Source organism: Rousettus aegyptiacus, unplaced genomic scaffold (genome assembly GCF_014176215.1).
Source record: "Rousettus aegyptiacus isolate mRouAeg1 unplaced genomic scaffold, mRouAeg1.p scaffold_m13_p_6, whole genome shotgun sequence".
Classification (NCBI taxonomy): Eukaryota; Metazoa; Chordata; class Mammalia; order Chiroptera; family Pteropodidae; genus Rousettus; species Rousettus aegyptiacus.
The window spans coordinates 85,714,092-85,736,175 of record NW_023416309.1 but is presented as its reverse complement, the minus strand read 5'-3'; the positions used below and the strand labels follow the sequence as shown (position 1 = coordinate 85,736,175).

General features: G+C 34.7%; 1 protein-coding gene and 1 pseudogene across 8 annotated transcripts in view; both read right to left on the bottom strand.

Moving 5' to 3' along the window:
* Positions 1-22,084, bottom strand: part of ACACA (acetyl-CoA carboxylase alpha) — a 253,317-nt gene that overhangs the window by 172,313 nt on the left and 58,920 nt on the right. For all 8 annotated transcript variants that reach the window (XM_036223376.1, XM_036223375.1, XM_036223382.1 and 5 more), the window contains 2 exons: positions 11,791-11,923; positions 10,403-10,541 (listed from right to left, as the gene is read on the bottom strand). In XM_036223376.1, coding sequence (XP_036079269.1) covers positions 10,403-10,541; positions 11,791-11,923 — 272 coding nt within the window. The remainder of the gene's footprint in view (positions 1-10,402; positions 10,542-11,790; positions 11,924-22,084) is intronic.
* On the bottom strand, positions 21,776-21,893 carry LOC118604667 (annotated as a pseudogene).

Here is a 22,084-nt window from a genome sequence, read left to right as displayed (position 1 = left end):
GGCTAAACAGGAAAGGTTAGAAATGGGATTATGCTAGGTGTTTGAAAAGGGTTTATCTGGAACATTGGAGATAGGAGATACTTGAAAGACTTTACAAAGGTACTCTCTTTCCCTCTTTTTTTTCTTAGTATTCCCATTCAAATTTGTCACCTGATGTTCTTCTCTTCCTATTCTGATAACAATTGTAGTAGAGCATCTACATTGTGCAGAAAGTGTATTAATAAATACTTTTTATACATACATATAATTTCATTTAACTCAAAGTCCTGCATATGATAGGTATTATTAGGACCCAGTTTATAAGAAATAATGGCTTAGAACACCTAAATAACTTGCTCAAGGTCCATCTCCACCATATTAACATTTCTTATATCTTATTCTTAATTTTTAAAGGCTTTAAGTCCTTCTAAAAGAAAATTCTATTCAGTGTAAGATACAAGGCCCAATAGTTGGCTCAAAATAAAAATTTGTTTATTGTTCTCTTTGTTAATGAGAGACAAAGCATGCTAATTATTAAAAAAAATTTAGATAATATAATAGGATGTAATAATACTATTTTTTAAAAGTCAAAATCATCCATTTTCTAGCACTTGGAGGTAAGGAGTTCGTACTTTGATATACCAGAAACCATAAATTGTTAAGCAATTTAATGATATGTTGTGGATATCATCTCATATTATGACACAGACATATATTTTACAGATTTATATATAATACAATTGTTTATATGTTTAATATTAATATATCAATGTTAATGGTTGTCTGATGCTTCTACAGTCCATAATTGGTTTAACCACTAACTTATTGATAAACATGTTATTAATAATTTGGAATATATTATAATAAAATGATGACTATCCTTATGCTATGGTCCAATTATATCCTCAAAATATGTTCCTAGAAATAAATCTATTGGGTTAAAGGGTATGCACATTTTCAAAGATTAAACCACTTCAGACTCTAACTAGCAATATGGGTGCCAAATTGCCTATACTCTCACTTGTATTAAGTATCACCAATCTTTTATGTTTTGTCAGTCCTATAAGTGAAAAAAAATTCAAAGTATACTATTGATTTAGTTTGCATCTCTGATTATCACTGGTATTAAATCTCTTTTTGTATGTTTATTATTACTCTTTAATTCTTTTGTGGACTACCTATTCATGCTCTGTTCATTTTCCATTGAAGGCTGCCTTTTTCTCATATTAAAGTAGAAATTCTTTGCCACTAATGTTTTTCTAGATTATTGTTTGTCTTTAACATTTTTGCTTTTTTTATTTGCTAAATTGAAATTTTCATTTTCATATAGTCAAAACTTTTCAGTAGTTTAGCGTCCCTAGATACAGAAAAAAAAGTTACTTTAATTGCCGACCTATAACACACACACACAGAGTCTGCAAAGGTATTGCTGTTGCCAACCAACAACAGGTCAGAATTCAATATTGTTACCATTCTCACCATCTCTTAATCTGTCAGTGTTGCCTGTTCCTTTCCAATCTCAGAGTATGAAGCCCTCTCTTTATGTTAATAACCAACTCTTCTAAGGCTCCTTTTCCATAATCTTTTAAATTTTAAAAATATTTAGTGTTTTAAACTGGATTACAGTCATGATTGCACAATGGTATGAATTTACTAAAACACAGAACTGTATACTTTTAAAAGGGTAACTTTATGGTACATAAATTTTACTCAATAAAACTATTAAAATAATGTAATACAAAATTTAGAAAAAAGGAAAAAGGAAAAATCATCCAAAATATTAATTCCTTAATTCAATACCACTGGTATTGTAATCCTTTTGAGTTTTTTTTTCAATTACATTTGATATTCAATATTATATTAGTTTCAGGTGTACAGCATAGTAGTTAGACATTTTTAAATTTATGAAGTGACCTGTCTGATAAGTCTAGTACCCACCTGGCACCATACACAGTTATTGCAATATTATTGACTATATTCACTATGCTGTACTTTACATCCCCAAGGCAACTACCAATTTGTATTTCTTAATCCTTTCACCTTTGTCGACCAGTCCCAAACTCTCCCTCCCATCTGGCAACTATCAGTTTGTTTTCTGTACCTTTGAGTCTGTTTTGTTTGTTCATTTATTTTCTTCTTTAGGTTCCATATATAAGTAAAATCGTATGGTATTTGTCGTTTTCTGTCTGACTTATTTCACTTAGAATAATACCTTTTAGGTTCATCTATGTTGTCACAAATGGTAAGATTTCATTCTCTTTATGGCAGAGTAATATTTCATTGTATATAAAGCTATTAAAATGATATAATACAAAGTTTAGAAAAAATGAAAAAGGAAAAATCTTTATCCAGTTGTCTGTTGATGGGCATTTAGGTTGCTTCCACATCTTGGCTATTGAAAATAACACTGCAATGAACATAGGGTGTATATATCTTTTCAAATTAGTGTTTTGGATTTCTTCGAATAAATACCTAAAAGTGGGAATTACTTGGTTGCAAGGTAGTTCAAGTTTTGATTTTCTGAGGAAAATCAAAATACCATTTTCCATAGTGAGCACACCAATTTGCAATCTCACTGACAGTGCATTAGAATTCTCTTTTCTCAATATCCTCACCAACACTTGTTTGTTGATTTATTGATGATAGCCATTCTGATAGGTGTAGGTGATATCTCCTTGTAGTTTTAATTTGCATTTCTCTGATGATTACTGATGTTGAGCAACTTTTCATATATGTCTATTGGCCATGACCTCTTGGGAGAAGTGTCTATTCATGTTCTCTGTCCTTGTTTGTTTGTTTTGGTGTTGAGTTGTATCAGTTTTCTTTATAAAATTTGGAAAGCAAACCCTTATCAGATGTATCATTGGCAAATATCTTCTCTTATTCAGTAGGATGTCTTTTCATTTTCTTGGTTTCCTTTGCTGTGCAAAAAATTGTTTAGTTTGATGTATGTACTCCCATTTGTTTAATTGTTTCCCTTGCTCAAGTGTATCAGAAAAAAAATATTACTAAGAGCAATCTTAGAGAGTTTCTCGGAGAGTCTGCTGCCTGTGTTTTTTTCTAGGAGGTTTATGGTTTCAGATCTTGCATCTATATCTTTAATCTATATTGAGTTTGTTCTTGTATACGGTGTGAGAAGGTGGCCCAGGTTTTTTTGTTTTTGTTTTTGTTTTTGCATGTATCTGTCCACTTTTCCCAATACCATTTACTGAATAGACTGTCTTTACCCATTGTATATTCTTGCTTCCTTTGTTATAGATTAATTGACCATACAGGTGTGGATTATTTCTGGGCTCTCTATTCTGTCCCACTGATATCTATGTGTCTGTTTTTATGCCAGTACCATGCTGTTTTGTTAGCCTTGTAGTTTGGTTTGATATCAGGTATCGAGATACCAACTTTGTTCTTCTTTCTCAATATTACTTTGGCTATTTAAGGTCTTTCATGGTTCCATATAAATTTTAGGATTACTTGCTCCAGTTCTGTGAAAAAACACCATTGATATTTTGATGGGAGTTGCATTGAATCTAAGATTGCTTTGGGTAGTACGGACATTTTAATAATGTTAATTCTTCCTCTCCATGAGCATGGTATATGCTTCCATTTATTTGTATCTTCATCAATTTTTTCTTCAACATCTTATAATTTTCTAAATACAGAACTTTTACCTCCTTGGTTACATTTATTCCTAGTGATTTTGTGTGTGTGTGTGTGTGTGTGTATGTGTGTGTGTGTGTGTGTGTGCACGATACAACTGTAAATGAGACTTGTTTTCTTAATTTCTCTTTCTGATATTCTGCAACTGATGTATAAAAAAATCCAATCTCTGAATATTAACTTTGTATCCTGCTACTTTACTGAATTAATTTGTTAAGGCTAATAGTTTTTCAGTAGAATCTTTAGGGTTCTCTATATATAGTATCATGTCATCTGCAAATAATGGCAGTTTCACTTCTTCTTTTCCAATTTGAATGCCTTTTATTTCTTTTTCTTCTCTGATTGCTGTTGCTAGGACTTCCAATACTATGTTAAATAAAAGTGGTGAAAGCAGACATTCTTGTCTTGTTCCTGATCTTAAGGAAAAGGCATTTAGTTTTTCCTACTTAGTACTTTAGCCATGGGTTTGTTATATATGGCCTTTACTATGTTGTGGTATGTTCCAGTCCCACTTTGCTGAGAGTTTTTATCATAAATAGAGGCTAGATTTTGTCAAACACTTTTTCTGCATCTATTGATACGATCATATAATTGTATGATTTTTATACTTTATGTGCTGTATCATGTTAATTGATTTGCGGATACTGAACAAATCTTGCATCCTAGGAATAAATCCCACTTGACCATGCTGTACGACATTTTTAATGTATTGCTGAATTCGGTTTGTTACTACTTTATTGAGGATTTTTGCATCCATGTTCATCATTGAAATTGGCCTATAATTTTCTTTTTTTGTAATGTCTTTGGTTTTGGAATCAGCACAATGGTGGTCTCGTAAAACGAGCTTGGGTGTCCCTCCTCTAGAATTTTTGGAAATAGTTTGAGAAGGATAGATGTTAATTATTCTTTAAATGTTTTGTAAAATTCACCTGTGAAGCCATCCAGTCTTTTGTTTGTTGGGAGCTTTTGGATTACTGATCCAGTTTTGTTAGTAATAGTCAGTCTGTTCAGACTTTCTATTTCTTCTGTTTCAGTTTTGGGAGATTGTGTGTTTCTAAGAATTTATTTCTTCCAGATTGTCCAATTTGTTGGCATATAATTGTTTGTATGATTATGATTCTTCATATTTCTGTCAGTATCAGTTGTAAATTTTCCTCTTTATTTTCTGATTTTATTTATTTGGGTCCTCTCTCCTTTTTTCTTGAAGAGTCTGGTTAAAAGTTTATCAATTTTGTTTATAATTTCAAAGAATCTGCTTTTGGTTTCACTGATCTTTTGTATCTTTTTTTTTTTTTTTGAGACTCCATTTATTTTTGCTCTCATCTTTATTGTTTCTTTCTACTCATTTTGGACTTGGTTTGTTGTTCTGTTTCTAGTTCCTTATATATAAGGTTATATTTGTTTGAATTTTTCTTGTTTCTTAAGGCAGGCCTGTATTGCTATCAATTTCCCTCTTAGGACTGCTTTCGCTGTCCCATAAATTTGGGGTCACTGAGTTTTTGATTTCATTTGTCTCAATGTATCTTTTGATTACTTCCTTGATCTCATTGTTATCCCATTCATTGTTTAGCAGAATATTATTTAGCCTCCACGCGTTTGTGTTTTTCAGTTTTTTTCTTGTAATTAATTTCTAGTTTCATTGTGGTCAGAAAAGACGCCTGATGTGATTTCAGTCTTCTTAGATTTATTGAGACTTGTTTTGTGGCCTAATACGTGATCTACCTTGGAAAAGTCCCATGTGCCCTTAAAAAGAATGTATATTTGGCTGCTTTGTGGTGAAATGCTCTAAAAGTATCCATTAAATCCATCTGGTATAATGTGCCATCTAAGACCACTATTTCCTTGTTGATTTTTTATCTGGAAGATCTATCCATTGATGTCAATGGGTGCTAAAGACTCCTACTGTGATTGTATTACTGTTGATCTCTCCCTTTATGTCTGTCAATATTTGTTTTACATTTTAAGGTGTTTCTGTGTTGGGTGCATAAATGTTTACAAGGGTTATATTCTCTTGTTGGAGTGATCCTTTTATCATTATGAAATGTCCTTCTTTGTCTCTCATGATAGCTTTTGTTCTAAAGCTTATTTTGTGGATATAAGTGTTGCTACACCAGCTTTTTATTGCTTCTATTTGCATGAAATATCTTTTTCCGTCCCTTCACTTTTTGTCTGTGTGTATCTTTCAATCTGAAATAGGTCTCTTGTAGACTGCATATTGTATGGGTCTTGTTTTCTTATCTATTCAGCTGCCCTATGTCTTTTGATTGAAGCATTTAATCCATTTACATGTAAAATGATTATTGATAGTTACTGCCATTTTATTATTTATATTTATGGTTTTTTTCCCCCCTTCTTCTTCTTAAAGAAGTCCCTTTAACATTTCTTGTAATACCGGTTTAGTGGTGATGAACTCCTTTAGCTTTGAAATTCTTTATCTTCTCCTTCAATTTTAAATGAGAGACTTGCTGATTAGTCTTGGTTGTAGGTCCTTGCTTTTCTTCATTTTGAATACTTCATGCCAATCCCTTCTGGCCTGCAAAGTTTCTGTTGAAAAAGCAGCTGACAGTCTTATGGGAGCTCCCCATAGGCAACTGCTTTTCTCTTGCTGCTTTTAAGAGCCTCTTTTTGTCTTTAATCTTTGGCTTTTTTATTATGGCTTGTCTTGGTGTGGGCCTCTTCTTGTTTGGAATTTTCTATACTTCCTGGACTTGTATATCTATTTCCTTCACCAGGTTAGGGAAGTTTTCAGTCATTATTGCTTCAAATAGGTTTTCAATCCCTTGCTCTCTCTCATCTCCTTCTGATACACCAAGATGCAAATGTTATGCTTGATGTTGTTCCATATTTCCTTAAACTATCATTTTTTTAGTTTCTTTTTTCTTTTTGCTGTTCCGATTGGGTATTTTCCATTACCTTGTCTTTCAAATTGTAGATCTGATCCTCTGCTTCATCTAATCTGCTGTTGATTCCTTCTAGTTTACTTCATTTCAGTTATTATATTCTTCATTACTGACTGGTTCTTTTTTATGGTCTCTATATCCTTTTTTATGCTTACTATCTTTTTGTTGAAGTTCTCATTAAGTCCTTGAGCATCCTTGTAAACAGTGTTTAGAAATCTCTATCTGGTAGACTCCTTGCCTCCATTTTGTTCAACCCTTTTCCGGTGTTTTCTCCTGTTCTTTCATTTGGAACATGATTCTTTTTCTCCTCATTTTGGCTCTCTTTTTCTATGTATTAAGTATATCTGCAACATCTCTCAGTCTTGCCAAGGTGGCCTTATGTAATAGGTGTCCTGTGAGGCCCAGTGGCACAGTCTCCCTGATCACTTGAGCTGGGTGCTCCAAGAGTGTCCTATGTTTGGGCTATATGTGTTCTCCTGTTGTAGCTGAGCCTTAATTGCTGTTGGCATGTCAGTAGGTGGGACTGATCCTCAGGTTGACTGACTGTGAGGACTGGTCATGACCACAGAGGATGAGCTACTGTGCAGGGCTGACCCCATGGAGCAAGATTTACCCCAGAGGGCCTGGTGCTTGCTGAGACGACCCTTTGGGTATGTAGTTCATGGGGCTAATCAGGTGGTGCACAGTTGTGGTCTGAAGCCAGCCACTGGGTATGTTGGTTTTAGGGCCTCTCGAGAGGAATGGTGGTGCAGACCAAGATCAGCCACTGCCTGTGACCTGCCAGGGGTCACAGCAACCCATGGTTGATACCTCTCTGTGCTGGACCCATAGTCACATGGGAGAGACCAAGCTGCTAACCAAGGCCAGCTACCACCAGTATCTGCCATGGGGCAGCTAAGCAAAAGGCATAGGGCACACTGAGGGCTGTCACTGCCTGCCAGTACTTGAGTAGTACACAAGTTGGGGAAAGCGGGGGTCTCAGGAAGCCACCAGGGTGGGGCAAGTGGTGTTTACCAGGTTAATGCAGATTCAGATTTGGTACCAGTGCTAAGCCTGGGGTGGCTCAGCAAAAGAGATAATAAATGTCTATTGTTTTAAGCTGCTACATCTATGGTAATATTGTTCCAAGTAATATATAAATAATATAGCAATTTATCAGAATGTATTCTCAGACTAATAAATGTCATTCCACAAATATTTTTAATGGCTGCATGGTATTTTATAGACTTTGTGTAGTACATTTTACTTAATCCACTAATGTTAGACACTTGAGTTACTCCTAGTATCTCATTATATTAACAACAAATATCCTTGCATGAATATATCTGCCCCCATTCCTGATTTTTGTTCCTCAGAATACCAAAAAACAGAATTTCTTAGTCAACAGATATGCATATTTTGTCCATTTATGCTCTTGATCCCATCCCTTTCCATCTTCTCTAGGTCCCTTTCCGCATTTTGGATCCTCCCTCTCAGACTATAAACATTTCAAGTCTCTTTTATTCCAAAAAATTCAAATCTTTCCTTGACAGTGATTTCTTTTTAGTTACTGCTTTTTCTTCTTCTCTTCTCATCCAAATTCTAAAAAAAACTTGTCCACATTGGCTGTCTCCATGTCATTTCCCATTCATTCCTTAAAATCCTATATTAGCCTGCAAACTCACATTGTGCCACTTAAACTATTCTTGCAAAGGTTACCAATGATTTCTTAATTGCTAAACAGTTTCCTACTTCTATTTTATTGAATGGTGACACATTTGACCCTTCCTTATTGAAATTTTTTTTTCTCTTTTGGTTCTTCTCAGTATTGTTCATGGGCCTATCTTCCTGAATCTATCCCTAAATTCTAGTCTTCTATAAAATTTCATCCTTAGCATTTTCTATCTGTTCTTTCAAAGGATAGTGTCAACTACCATACATTTGTCGATAATGTACATTCTTAATCTCCAGCTTTTTTATTTCTAAATTCTGGAAGAAAATATCCAATTTTTTGTAGGATTTATAGGTTCTGCTTATGTCACAAGTATTCCAAGTCTAATCTGTCCCCTCAAAATCTTGCTCTTCTTGCTATATTATCTATTATTTTGCCCTAGTTGATGACACTAGCATCTACCTAATCAACCAAACCAGAAACCCAACAGTAATTATTAACTCTTGGCTCAATCACCCAATTTTACCTCTTAAATTTCTCTAAACCAATCCCTTCTTCTCTATGTTCAGTCTCCTCATATCCTCTAGTATTGCTTTCCACAAATGGATCTTCCAAGATGCTACCTGAATCATCCATCTTATTACTTATGTTTTTAAAAATGTATCTATCATTTAGAGATACATGCTGAAATATTTACAGATAATATAATACCTAGGATTTGCTTCAGAAATTGTGTATGAGTGAGGGAGGAGATAAAAGTACAGATGAATAAAAACTAGCCATGAGTTGATAATTGTTGATGCCGGATGACAGGAAGATGGAGAAAAGGGCCAGTTAAAACTTATTCCTTTCTAACTTAATTTCTTGAAGTCAATGTTCTTCAGAATGAAAAACAAGGCCCTCTTTGACAAATACTGGATCACATTTTTTACTTTAACAAGCCACTTATAATTTCCAGAAAACTACTGTGTCACATCTTCAAATATTTGCATATACTGTTCTTTCAGCCTGGAACACTTTTGTCTTCCCCCTCATTACTTCACTAATTCTTACTCAGTCTTGGCTAGGCATATATAACATCTTAACGAAGCTTAACAAGAGCAGGGGGCAGAGTTATGATGTCTCATCTCTGTGTTCTCATAGTATCTTGTGCATATTTCTATTATCGCACACTGACTTCATTGTATTGAAATTTTTTGTTTCCTAGAGCAAGATCACACCTTATTCAACTGTAGGCCTCCATGTTCATTGAGTGAATGAATAAAGGAACTAATAAGAGCACCATGAAGAAACAGACAAAGAAAAAGTAATAAAGTAATAAAAGTAATAAAAGTAAACATCAATAAGGCAATTTCATCTTTACAACTACCCAATGAACTAGACATTATGTCTTCCTTTTACATATATGAAAATTGTGGCTAAGGGTTGTTAAAGGGTCAATATAAATGATTTCATATCGTAACATCTACTTTGCAATAAATTGGTGCCTTCTCCATTTCTAAATAAGATAACATATTAACCCTTATTCCTTACAAATAGTCTTTACATCATTGTCTCAATACAGAGAGAACATATACAGACTAAAATAGGTTTTAAAAGATAGCTCTTTAAAGAACTTATGTTATCTGTGGGCATTCTACCTTCGAGATTATACTTTAGTCATAAAAAATATGGAGAGGAAAGACTGGCCACAGCAGTCTTTATCTACAGCTCAGATGCAGGACCAGCTGAGTAGAGAGAACATATAGAAGAACTGCAGAGTGAAATTCACCTGGCCCCCAAGAGGCCTCTCCATCAGGAAGAAGGGAAAAAAAGAATCTTAAACATAAGATTTTCTAAACTTCAATGTAACTCATAGGAAAATAGCATTTCCTTCCAAACCTTTCCACTTATACATGCTAAAGTATGGGGTTTAGCAAATACTTGACATTGAAAAGGCATACACTTGAAAACCCAAATCAACACTTTGGTTAAATTTCTACCAATTTTTACTTAGACAGGAGTCTTCGTTGAGGTTAAATATAGCACAATCACTTGTATACGCCTATTATTAACATTTTCCAAAAAAGATATTCTTTTAAAAGGTTTCATTGGAAATCCTTGAGTTTGAGAATCCCCATAAATTATCATTCTCCTACTTAGAGGTTATGCTATTCAATGTTTTATGCTCAAGGGTAATGCTTTCTTAATGCTAATAATAATGCTAATAACTCACCTGCATTGGCTTTAAGGTCTTCAGGTGTGACCATGACAACAAATCGGATTGCACGCTCATTTCGAAACATCTCATAAGACCACCGACGGATAGATCGCATGCATTTCACTGCTGCAATGCCATTGTTGGCAATAAGAACCTGGAGGAGTGGGGGGATGAGAATTGGAGAGAAAAGTAGACAAGGCGAGCAATGATGGAGGAAAAGAGATGAGACAATTTTTGTCGATCTTTCTCTTATTTTCAATAAGAATTTTACATTGCTGGTCTAGGCAGTTAGGAACCAGCTCCCATGTGAGCAAGCGTTATTTTTTAAATGGTAGCTAAGGAAATACTTTAATAAGCACCCGTTAAAACTCCTTTCTAACTTCATTTCTTGAAGGGAAAAAAACACAGTTACTCAAATTTGTAAGTTTGTGAATTATTCTATCACACCAATTACTAGAGAACAGAAGAAGATGAACTTCGGAGGGATGATATATTATCAAATGAGGAATGGAGGAAGATCAAAAGTGCAGTTTCATGCAGTATTCTCTGCTATAGTAAAACAAGGCACAGAACCCTGAATTTGTATAGAACCCTGGCACCAACTACCACCTCTCTCCAAAATGCTGAATCCCAAATGCCTTAGAATTGTAGAGGCTGCCTCAGAACAAATGGTCATAAGAAAGAAAAAAAGTAGAAGAACCAATGGTCCTGAGACTTCTCTATAAACAAACCTTTCATCTCCTTAACTGTATGTAATCATGGCCCCAAGTATAACATAGGCTAGTTGGAAGACTAACAGAAAGACATTGCTGAAGCAATACTTTTAGGAGTGGGAATATAGGTTCCCACCCTTTAATCTTTTAATTACTGCAAACTATTTCAACCAAGTCATCCTCTCAGCTCTGTTATGGGTTAGATAAAAGTGACACCTAAGTATTCATGTGGTATATTCCCTCTAAACATCTCAAATTCTTAGCGGAAGCCAGTAGGTCAGTGTATCAAACTGTTCAAGCTTTCCCTCCTGAAATTCTCTACACTCTTAGCTCTAAATCCAATGCTATGACATACTATCTCCTGACCACCACCATAAGTGTATCAGTTTCTCATACCCTCTCAAATCAGTGTGGGCCAAACCCTGTAAAAACCACAAGATCTTTTTAAAAGGATGTTATGAGTACCACTTCGATTTCTTAATTAGCTGTGACTAACTTATCAGTGCTTAATACATATTTCAGGAAATAGTTAAATTATTTGATAGGATGCTAGGGAGTCAGAAAGGATAATTTTCATAAAGTTGCAAGCTCTCTGAATGTCTAAGTATCAGTTTTGAGCAAATGTAGACAACAAACCAAGGCATTATATCTCATGTACTTTGGAAAAAAACTTATTAAGTTATAACTTACCTTCTCAATCACTTTATTCCCCCCAAAACGAGTAACGAATTCTGCTGGAGAAGCTACAGTGAAATCTCGCTGTGAGTCTATTTTCTTTCGGTCTCGACCTTGCTTTACTAGGTGCAAGCCAGACATGCTGGGCCTATAAAAATAAAGAAACCATGAAAGTCTATGAATAGAATTTCTTCACACCATCTATCTCCCCTGGAGACCTGCTTTTTACTACCATCCTTATAACAGCACTTCCAACTGCACCCTTGTGAAGACTGAATGCTGGCAGACCATAAATTTTTTAAACAAAAGAGAGGGGGGGAAATGACCTTTCATATGAAAATTTAAGGGAAAAAAAGTGTTCCTGAATAATAAAAACTAATATTAATGTTTACCAACAGAGATCAGTTTTCAGGGAGGGAGTAAAGGGATGGAGAAGATATAAACCTAGAATCAATAAAGAGTTGCCTAAGTATAAGATTAAAAAAAAAAAAAAAGGCAGTCTATATTGATAAAATTAAGCTAGGGGAGGAATTCATCACAAGATTTAATCTTGAGTTTAGAAACAGAATGGATCTCAAAATCTTTACCTCTCACATGCATTTCTCTGGAAACTATTAGAGAGTGTTGCCTTCCAAGAAAAAAAAAGACAAGGAATCAAGAAACAGAGGATCCAACACAAAAGAGAAGAGAATTCCCCTGGAGTAGAGATGACTGTTCAAATTGGAAGACAGACTGCTCCATGAGGGATGCATTCTTGGAATAAACGAACTGATCATCTGCTGTATTTAACCACAGAAAAACAAAATACATGCATGTTTTTCTTTATTTACATATGTTGTTTTACATATATAAAACAATAAAACAATGTTATATATAAATTTTTGGTATATATACACATATAAATCATTTCGATTATGTAGATTGTATATATCTTGATTGTTGATTATATGTATGGGTTGCTTTTTACTTGACTCTCAGTGGAAATTTTGCTTGGTTTTCCCCAAAAAGGGTAGAAGAAGTTAAGTGAAAAGGAAAGGATGACTGTTCTAAAAACTAATTTTGCCAACTTGGTATCTTTTGTCTGTTTTCTGTCTTTGCCAAAGTCCAGTTTAATTTTCATGTATTTTTTTTTTTCAAAGAAAAAATCCTCAATATTACAAAAATAAGCAAATAAAAAAGATAAGAGAGTGACCTGCTATCAAGCAAATCATTCAGGGCTTTTATGCCAATCCTCTGATGAATAAGGCACAGACCTATAAGAGGCCTAAAGGAGGCCAAGAAAGTCTGACTCATTTCTTCCTCAGCCTGAGTTTGAACAGCAGGAAGTAAGACCCCAGGGTAAGAAAGCCTGGCACCTTTAACAACTCCAATTTGGCTACCCACTGTCACGTGATACAAAAACTACAGCAGAGACACATTCTAAAAAAAAGTTTTCCTGTAAATCCACCTCCCACAGGGATGCCACAAACTATGAATGATTGGTATCTTCCTTCACAATTGTTAAAGAGACTTCACTCTTGAAACCAGCCAAATCCAGCGAGCAAATCTAGCACAGATTGAGTGAGATCCCTTAATGAAAAGAGCAGAGAAAGAGCTGCACAGGGGTTCTTGCTTGCAACGTAGCTACAATATTACACATGGGCTCAGGTATCTTTGGTTCAAATTCTGAATGTAAAATAAAGGTTGAGAAATCCAGGATCGAATATGAGAGGTTTTCTTCACTTCCTTAAAAAAAGATAGTTTTTTAGATATAAAAAAAAAAAAATTATCAAATCTAATTTCTCATAAATTCTGGGGCTTAGCTGCAATGTCTTACTGTTTTTAAAGCATATATACTGCCCAATATGGCACTTTAAAACTTACCTTTGAAGCATGTAATATCTCATCTCCTTATTTTCCTCTGCAGAACTCTCCATATCAAAATGGCAGAGGAATGGAAGTTTGTCTTCAGATTTCAGCATTGTAAACATAAGCCACAGCTTGTCCTCCTGTTGCAGGTGCTTAAAACCCAGGAGGACAAGAGATACTGTGCCTTCTGCCTACTTCTTGGCCCTGCATCAGTCAGACCACAGTATTCCTGATGGCCTCAAAAACTACAGTCTTTTTGTCTACTTTGTCCCCAATTTCCATATTTCTCCACCTTTCCTCCTTTTTGTGTCCCCCCGCCCCCATATTTGGTTCACATATACTATTAGCTGATTTCCTAGGGGGACTGAGAGGAAAGGGAGAGAAATATAAAAGCTTGTATAACTAGAAAACAGATTGTAGCAACTCCGCATTAGCCGCAGTAAATATGTTTTAACAACAGTCACTTTCTTCTGATGGTCATGAGAGAAAAGTTCCACAGTCTCTCCCAGCTGCCAGGAGCACATGACAGGGAGGGCAAAAAAGAGAGACAGTTTACAGGGACAACTAAGCCAAGAAAATAATGGGGTCATGAAATCCAGAGGGAGGAAGACAGTACAGCCTAAGTAGGTAATTTCTGAGAACTAATCAAAACAAATAATACTGATTATCAGATGTGGCTGGGGGAGGGGCAAAAAGCAGGTCAAACAGTAAACAATTACAAAGGACAAAACAGGGCACTAATAAGGAACTGAATAAAAGAGAAGCGACGATTCTAATTTTTAGGCCAGAATAGTGATATATACCAAAAAAACTTTTTAAAAACAAAAAAATCTAAGATTTTATTCACTAAAACTTGAGAATAAGAATAGAACTGGTACAAATGGGACACAGAGAAGATGTGGATAAAATCTGAAAAGAAAAGGGGCCCACACAAATATTTTAGACACAGAGGTCTAACTCATTTTAAGCAGGAAAGGAAAATCCTGCCTAAAAGGCTACTAGGAAACATCTATTACAAAAGCAAATTTGCCACAGACATATCACTTAAATAAATGGTGGATGAATATTATACAGTAACATAGTTCTGTTTTAGTTTTTAATTAATTATATGCTCATGATATTCCTGCCTTGTAATGAAAAAAAAGATTCTTAACAGCTAGAATGTACCAGTCACATCTAACCTAAACTATGCACCATAGAAAAATTCCCGCCAAAATTCTGAATAGAAATAGTTAATAGTCTGATGCCAGTTATGCTGAGAACCTAACAATCTTCCAGAAAAACCCTCCAAAACAAAAGTACACAAAAGTACACAAAAGTAAACAATGAAATAGAAGATAAAATGATTAAGGTAAACCTTGATCTTAGGACATTCAGGTAATCCCAGTTGAAAAGATTGAATCAGGCCACTCAAATGACCACCAGACATAATAGAAAATGGAAGTCCTGGGTTGTTTTCTCATCTGTAGCACTTTGCACCATTCCTTTTATACTAGGCCAATGCCTGATAAAGTTAATCAAGTTTACTTTTTCTTTAAAGAACCAAACTGACACATAGGCAGGCTCTCTTCTGTCTCTTCAGAGTAACGTCTCAAAATAGAGCACCAAGGCCTTTGTTTAGAACAACTACATTGGCCACTAGTGTAGAAGGAGCTCAATTGTACACACATTTAAGTGTCTCCAGATGTAGGCAGTTGCAAAAAAGAATCACTCTCTGCTTTTATTATATAAGTTGAACGTTCAAAATCCAAATAAAGCATTGATTATAGAATAAAGCAGGCTATTTTGCACTCAATGGTATCAGAAAAACGAGCCAAAGAGGCACATTCAGTCATCAAGTTTGTGTTTTCTTTCACCAAAGAGACCTTTCTAAAACAACTAAACACTAAGACAGCACATCCAGATTTAAAAACAAAATTAGAATTTCTAATCTTTTATAGATGTTGCTTACAATCCTTCTGTATTAGAACACAAGAAATAAAAAGCCATTTTCATTCATTCCTCCAAATTCAAAGTATCCTCATTTTCTACCATGAATAGAGTGTCAAAAATAGACACATACCTGGCACAAAATCCAACTAGAAGCCCACACTGATTCCAGCATTGTAACATGCCAACCACCAAGGATGACGTAGCAGTTTATCTGTCAGACGCTGATGCATTAGCTGGCTTGATTGCAATGCAGTCTGAGTTATACTGCAGCACACTGTGAGAGACTGTTTCACACTGGGGCTCTTCCAAGCAGAGAAAGCTTGAATCGAGGATGTACCTCTTTTGAAAAATCATCTGAATAAACACACGCACACACGTACGTGTGTGTATCTAGGTTTGAAATGAACTCTAAATTCTGTTCCACTGATGTATGTGCCTATCCTTGCAGCAATTCCACATGGCCTTGATTATGGTTTTATAGTAGGTTTTGAAATCAGGGAGTGTAAGTCTTCCAACTTTATTCTCCTTTTCTAAAATTGTTTTGTCTATTCTAGGTCCTTTGGGTTTCCATGTAAATTTTAGGATCAGCTTACCAAATTCTAGAAAATTCTAGAAAGGAAAAAAGCCTGCAGATTTTGATGGGGACTAAATTTATAGATCAATTTAAGGAAAATCACCATCTCGACAATACTGAGTCGTCCCATCCCTCAACATAGACTGTTTCTCCATTTATTTATATCTTTAATTTCTTTCAGCAATGTTCTGTAACTCTTAATGGACAAGTCTTACACTTTTTTGGTTAAATTTACTCCTAAGTATTTTATACTTTTTGATGCCACTGTAAATGAAATTATATTAATTTCATTTTTGCTTGTTCATTGTTAGCTAGTGTACGGAAATACAACTGATTTTTGTATACAGATATTATAGCCTGTGATATTTTTCATGGGTATATAACTAGGAGTGGAATTGATGGATCATATGGTAAATGTTCAATTTTATAAAAAATTTCCAAATTATTTTCCAGAGTGGTTGTGTCATTTTACATTCCCACCAACTATGTACAAGTGATCCAACTTCTCCACATTCTTGCATAATTTGGTGTTGTCACTAGTTTTCACTTTAGGCACTCTGATAAGTGTAATAATATCTCGTTGTTTTAATTTGCATTTCCCTAAAGCTAATAATGTTAAACATCCTTTCACATCCTTACTTGCCATCTATATATCTTCTTTGGTGATATTTACTTCTTTTTTATTTCTCTCCTTATTGAGAATTTTGCTTATTGAGCGTTGTCCTAGCTTAAAAAAAAATTCTTTAAACATGTTTCCATTTGGTTCTCTGAAAACATTTATGATAGCTATTTTGAAGGCTTTATCTGCTAAATCCAGCATTTAGAGACACTTTGAGACAATTTCTATTGACTTCTTTTTCCTAAGTATGCGTCACACTTTCCTATTTCTTTTCATATCTCATGATTTTTTGTTGAAAATTTAACATATTAAATAATTTATTGTAGCAACTCTGAATTCTGATTCCTTTACCCATGAAAATTGTTGTTACTGTTGTTTGCTTGTTTCTTTCTTTCTTGTCTTAATAACTTGCCTGGGCTAAATCTGTGAAATCTGCCACCCCCAAAGTGTGCGGCCACTACTACCTCAGTTCATTTTCTTTCTATTGCTTGTTTCTATGTTCAAACCTGCTTTCTAAGGGGTTACCTATATGTCTGCACTTAGATGTTAACCAATGATTAGGCAGGAGTTAAATTCAAACACTTTTAGTCAGAAAAGCATTTGTACTCTGTTCATGTGTCTATATGTGAGGTAGGGTAGCACATTCAAAGTTGAAGGGCATTTTCAAGTCTGCCCTGGCTTTTACTTTATCTTGGGCCTTCTCATCTATTCTGTGCATGCACATAGCCTTAGCCAGCAATGTGTTTGCCTCAACCACAAACATATCTCAGTCTATTAGAGTTTTTGGCCCAACATTCCTCTCAGTTGCCTGATATGGTCACTTCCACTGATGATACCACCAATTATACTTGTTCTTGTATTTGGTTTTTGGTGGACAAATGAACTCATTTCTTTTGGGTAAATAACCAGGAGCAGACTTGCTTATTGATAGAGTATGAGTATGTTTAACTTTAAAAGATACTGGTAAATAGTCTTCTAAAGTGGTGTGTCAAATGATATTCCCACCAGCAATGTGAGTTCCATGTTCCCCACATCCTCGCTAATATTTGATATCATCAGTCTTTTAACTTTAGCCTTTTTGGTTGGGGTGGTATCTAATTCATTGTGATTTTAATTTGCAAATCCTTGATGACCAACAGTATTGAACACCTTTTTATATACTTATTTGCCATTCGAATATCTTCTTTTGTGAAGTTTAAGTCTTTCCCCATATTTCTATTGGGTTGAAATGTCTTTATAAAACACTGAAGTATCTTTTTCTTATTGATTTATAAGTCTCTGGTAGTAAGATATTTTAATAGTCCCCTTTCAGCAACAGATAGAACAAGTAGGCAAAAAAAAGTCAAGGATATATAAGAATAACACAATTGAAAAAATTGACTTAACTGACATATACAGAATTCTATAACCAACAACTGCAAAATACACATTCTTAGCAAATGTTTATAAAACTTTACCAAAGTAGACCATATGCCAGGCCATAAAGTATCATTTTTGACAAAGACATTAAAATATATCCAAGTGATTTTAACACATATCCAAATGTCTTGAAATTAGTAAATACACTTCTAAATGATTTATGAGTCAAAAAAAAAAATCACAATGGAGGTGGGCAAAATGAGTAAAGGTGCTCAAAAGATACAATCTTTCTAGTTATAAGATAAATAAGTCCTGGGGATGTAAGGCACAGAACAATGACTACAGTTAACAATACTGTATTGTGTATTTAAAGTTGCTAAGATAGTAGATCTTAAAAGTTCTCGACACAAGAAAAAGAAAAAAACTGTAACTGTGTGTTATGAATGTTAACTTATTGTGATAATCATTTTGCAATATAGACATATATTAAATCATTAGGTTGTACACCTAAAACTAATACAATGTTATATGCTAATTATAGCTCGGTAGAGAAACAAATCAGTGAAAGTATGAAAATATTTTAAACTGAATGATGATGAAAGAAACATGGGTATCAAAGAAGGGTTTTAATAAAAATGGGAGTTATAAGAGCTTGTCTGAATGCCAACAGGAATGATTTAGCAGAAAAAGGGATATTTAAAATGTACAAAAGAAGAGGATGATAGAAAAAGGGGAGGATCTTAAGAAGTCCTTATAGCAAGATGGAAAAACGCGATTATGAGTATAGACACAAGAAAGTTTGAGTATAGACACAAGAAAGAAAGAAAGAAGAATGTCTTGTTTGACAGTTTCTGTTTTCTCAATGAAATATGAGGCAAAATTATGAACTGAAAGAATATCTGGAAGGGGCAGGGACTATTAGCTTAAGGGAGACTGTTGGCTTAAGAACAATGAAGAATGAAATTGTCCTTGTGGAAAATGGAAGGTCAAACTACTAGAAGAGAAAAACAAAATAGGAGAAAAACAAGAAAAGTTTCACAGCACAGGCAGTATTTGAAAAGGACCCTAAAAAGTGTGAATGGAATTTCAATAGTCAGGGGAAAGAGACATCAATAAGAAAACATGGAAACATTGCGGGGGAAGGGGAATCCTACTATCCCCCTCAGGTAACTGTTCTATTTTCTTCCTTGCCACCAATTCCTTAAGAGTATTGAATTTCTACTCCTTCACCACTACTAATTTCTTGCCATCAACTAAAACTATTTGCTCCAAGATCTTCCTATTAACTAGCTTCAGTGTTTTCTCTGTCTTCTATTTCTTACATCTCTATTCAACACTATATGTCCCATCTTCTACCTTACAATTATCTTTTCCCTGGTTTTCTTGGTTTTTCTTCTACCTCACTGATAATTTTCTGCCCCCTTCCACCTAAAGATAAACAGTTCCCTAACTTACATTTCCCTTTTACCTTATAATCTTCCTCATCGTGATCTAATCTATTATAACTTTAATTTCAATGTAACAAACATTTATTAAACATATACTGCATGCCAGGCATTGTTCTAAACTCTGAAAAAGTGGTTCTCAGCCAAGGTTTCATATCAGACTCATTTGAAGAGTATGAGAATGAAGATTCCTGGGCTCCATGACCAGAGACTGTATTTTAATCAGTTTGAGATAGGCTCAGGAATCCATAGTTCTTTAAAACTTCACAAACATTTCTATTATATAGCCACACCTAATTATTGTTTTCCATTTTGTATGTGTCTTAGTAGGACATACTTAATGATCTGACCTCTATCTCAGCAGTCTTTTCTTCCACTTCACTAGCTACCCATCTGGACCCTTACATTCCAGTAATACTCAATGACTTATAATTGCCTGAACATGCTAGATGATTCACAGTCTGGTACCTTTCAACATGTTGTCAACCTCACCATCTCCCCCATTCCTACTATACACACACCTATTTTTGTTAACAGGTCTATTTCCTGTTCATCCTTCAAAACCCAGTTCAAACATCTCTGAGACCTTATTGGGCTCCTAACATTTCATCGAGCCAACCATAATAATGACTGGAACTGTCATAAGCATCAGAAATAACATTAAGTACCTGGCACAATGAGTAATAGCAACCCAATGAAGTAGTGCTGTGAAATGATCAAGCTTATCTTTCAGAAAGATCCCAGTGGCCATGTGGAGCTTATACTGAAGGTGAAAAGAGATTGGAGAAGAGCTAAAATACTACTGCCATAATCCAAACAAGAAATAAGAGCAAAAACAATGGTGACAGCATTGGAAAGAAGGGGATGATTTTGAGAAGTATTGGGGGATAGGCATCAACAAGAGTACCTGATTGGGTGTGAGGGGTGGCAGAGACAGGAATCTAGCATAACGCCCATATTTATGGCTTGGGAGACCAAAGTAATGGAAGCACCATTAATTAAAGACAGTCAAGGGAGAAGATATAGCATAAGAAGAGAAGAGGACTGAAGCCAGTACTCCTTGAAGACCAACAATTAAGGGGCAATGTGAAAAAGTCAAGCCTCTTCAAGCCCCTAAGAGGGAAGGCTCAGAAAGGAAAAATTGAGAGAGAATGATCATAAAACATAGAGAGTAGTTTCAATAAAGAGAGTCAAAGGCAACACGGATGCTGCCATTAGGAGTCATTAGAGAGTTTTCTAAATACAGTTTCAGAGGAGTGGTAAATGCAGAAGACTAACTGCAACAGATTGATAAGAGAATGACATTACCAGCTAAACATGGCAGACTGAGTGATTGTTTATTATTGTTCCCTACCAAAATCACATAAAAATAATGATAAAATAATAAAAGAGGTATAAAGACATAAGAACAAAGAGAATGGAAAGGGAGATCCTAATAGATTAAAAATGTCGAAAAATGTTTGGAAAAAAGAAAGTGGATGATTAAGAATTAACTGCCTCAGAAACTAAAGAGCCGATAGTAGGGAAAGCTACTTAGAAACAAGCATAACTCTACTCAAGCACTCTGGAAAACTTCAGAAATCGGAAACATTACAGTTTATCTCTATTAGCAAGAGTGGAGGTAGAGCTGAAAACCAAACAAAGTCTATAGTTTACTTAAAAGTACTGTACCAATGTTAATTACTTAGTTTTAATAAATCACAGGATGCCCATTTCAATTTGAACTTCAGGCAAATGACAAATATTTTTCTATATAATAAGTATGTCTCGTGCAGTATTTGCAGTAATTTTTTATACTAAAAAATCATGGATTGTTTAAATGAAATTCAAACTTAATTGGGTGTCCTATATTTTTATTTGTTAAATGTGACAACTCTAGTTAAATGATTATGGAAAATGTTAATATTAGGGAAGCTGAGCGAAGGATACACAGGAACTTTCTGCTATCTTTACAACTCTTCTGTAAATCTAAAATTATTTCGAAATAAAAAGCTAAATAAAAAATTAAGTTTATAAAACATGAGAAAATGTTATGTGAAAAAAAACAAGAAACAGCTATATATTCACTACAATACCCTCTATGTATGTATTTTTTAGTAAAATTTATCCTTAATGGGTAAAAAACACTGAAAATAAACATATCAAATATTTACAGCTGTTATCGCTGAATGATTGTATTCCATATTGGTTTTCTTTCTTTATACTTTATTATTTTTTTTTTTACACCTACAGCGCCGGTCTTCCTGGGTAGTCTCCCATCCAAGTATTAACCGGGACCGACCCTGTTTAGCTTCCGAGATCAGATGAGATCGGGTGTGTTCAGGATGGCATGGCCATAGACGCTTTATACTTTTTGAATCTCCAACTTTTCTATACATCTAATAATTTACAATTTTTCAGTAGTAAATGCAGACTTCACTTGTAAATGTATGTTAACAGGAAGAAAGAAGGGGAAAATGTATGCATTACACCTGAATAACAGTAATAGACATTGTCAAGCAGCTGTCCTGAACTCTACTTAAAACATCCATA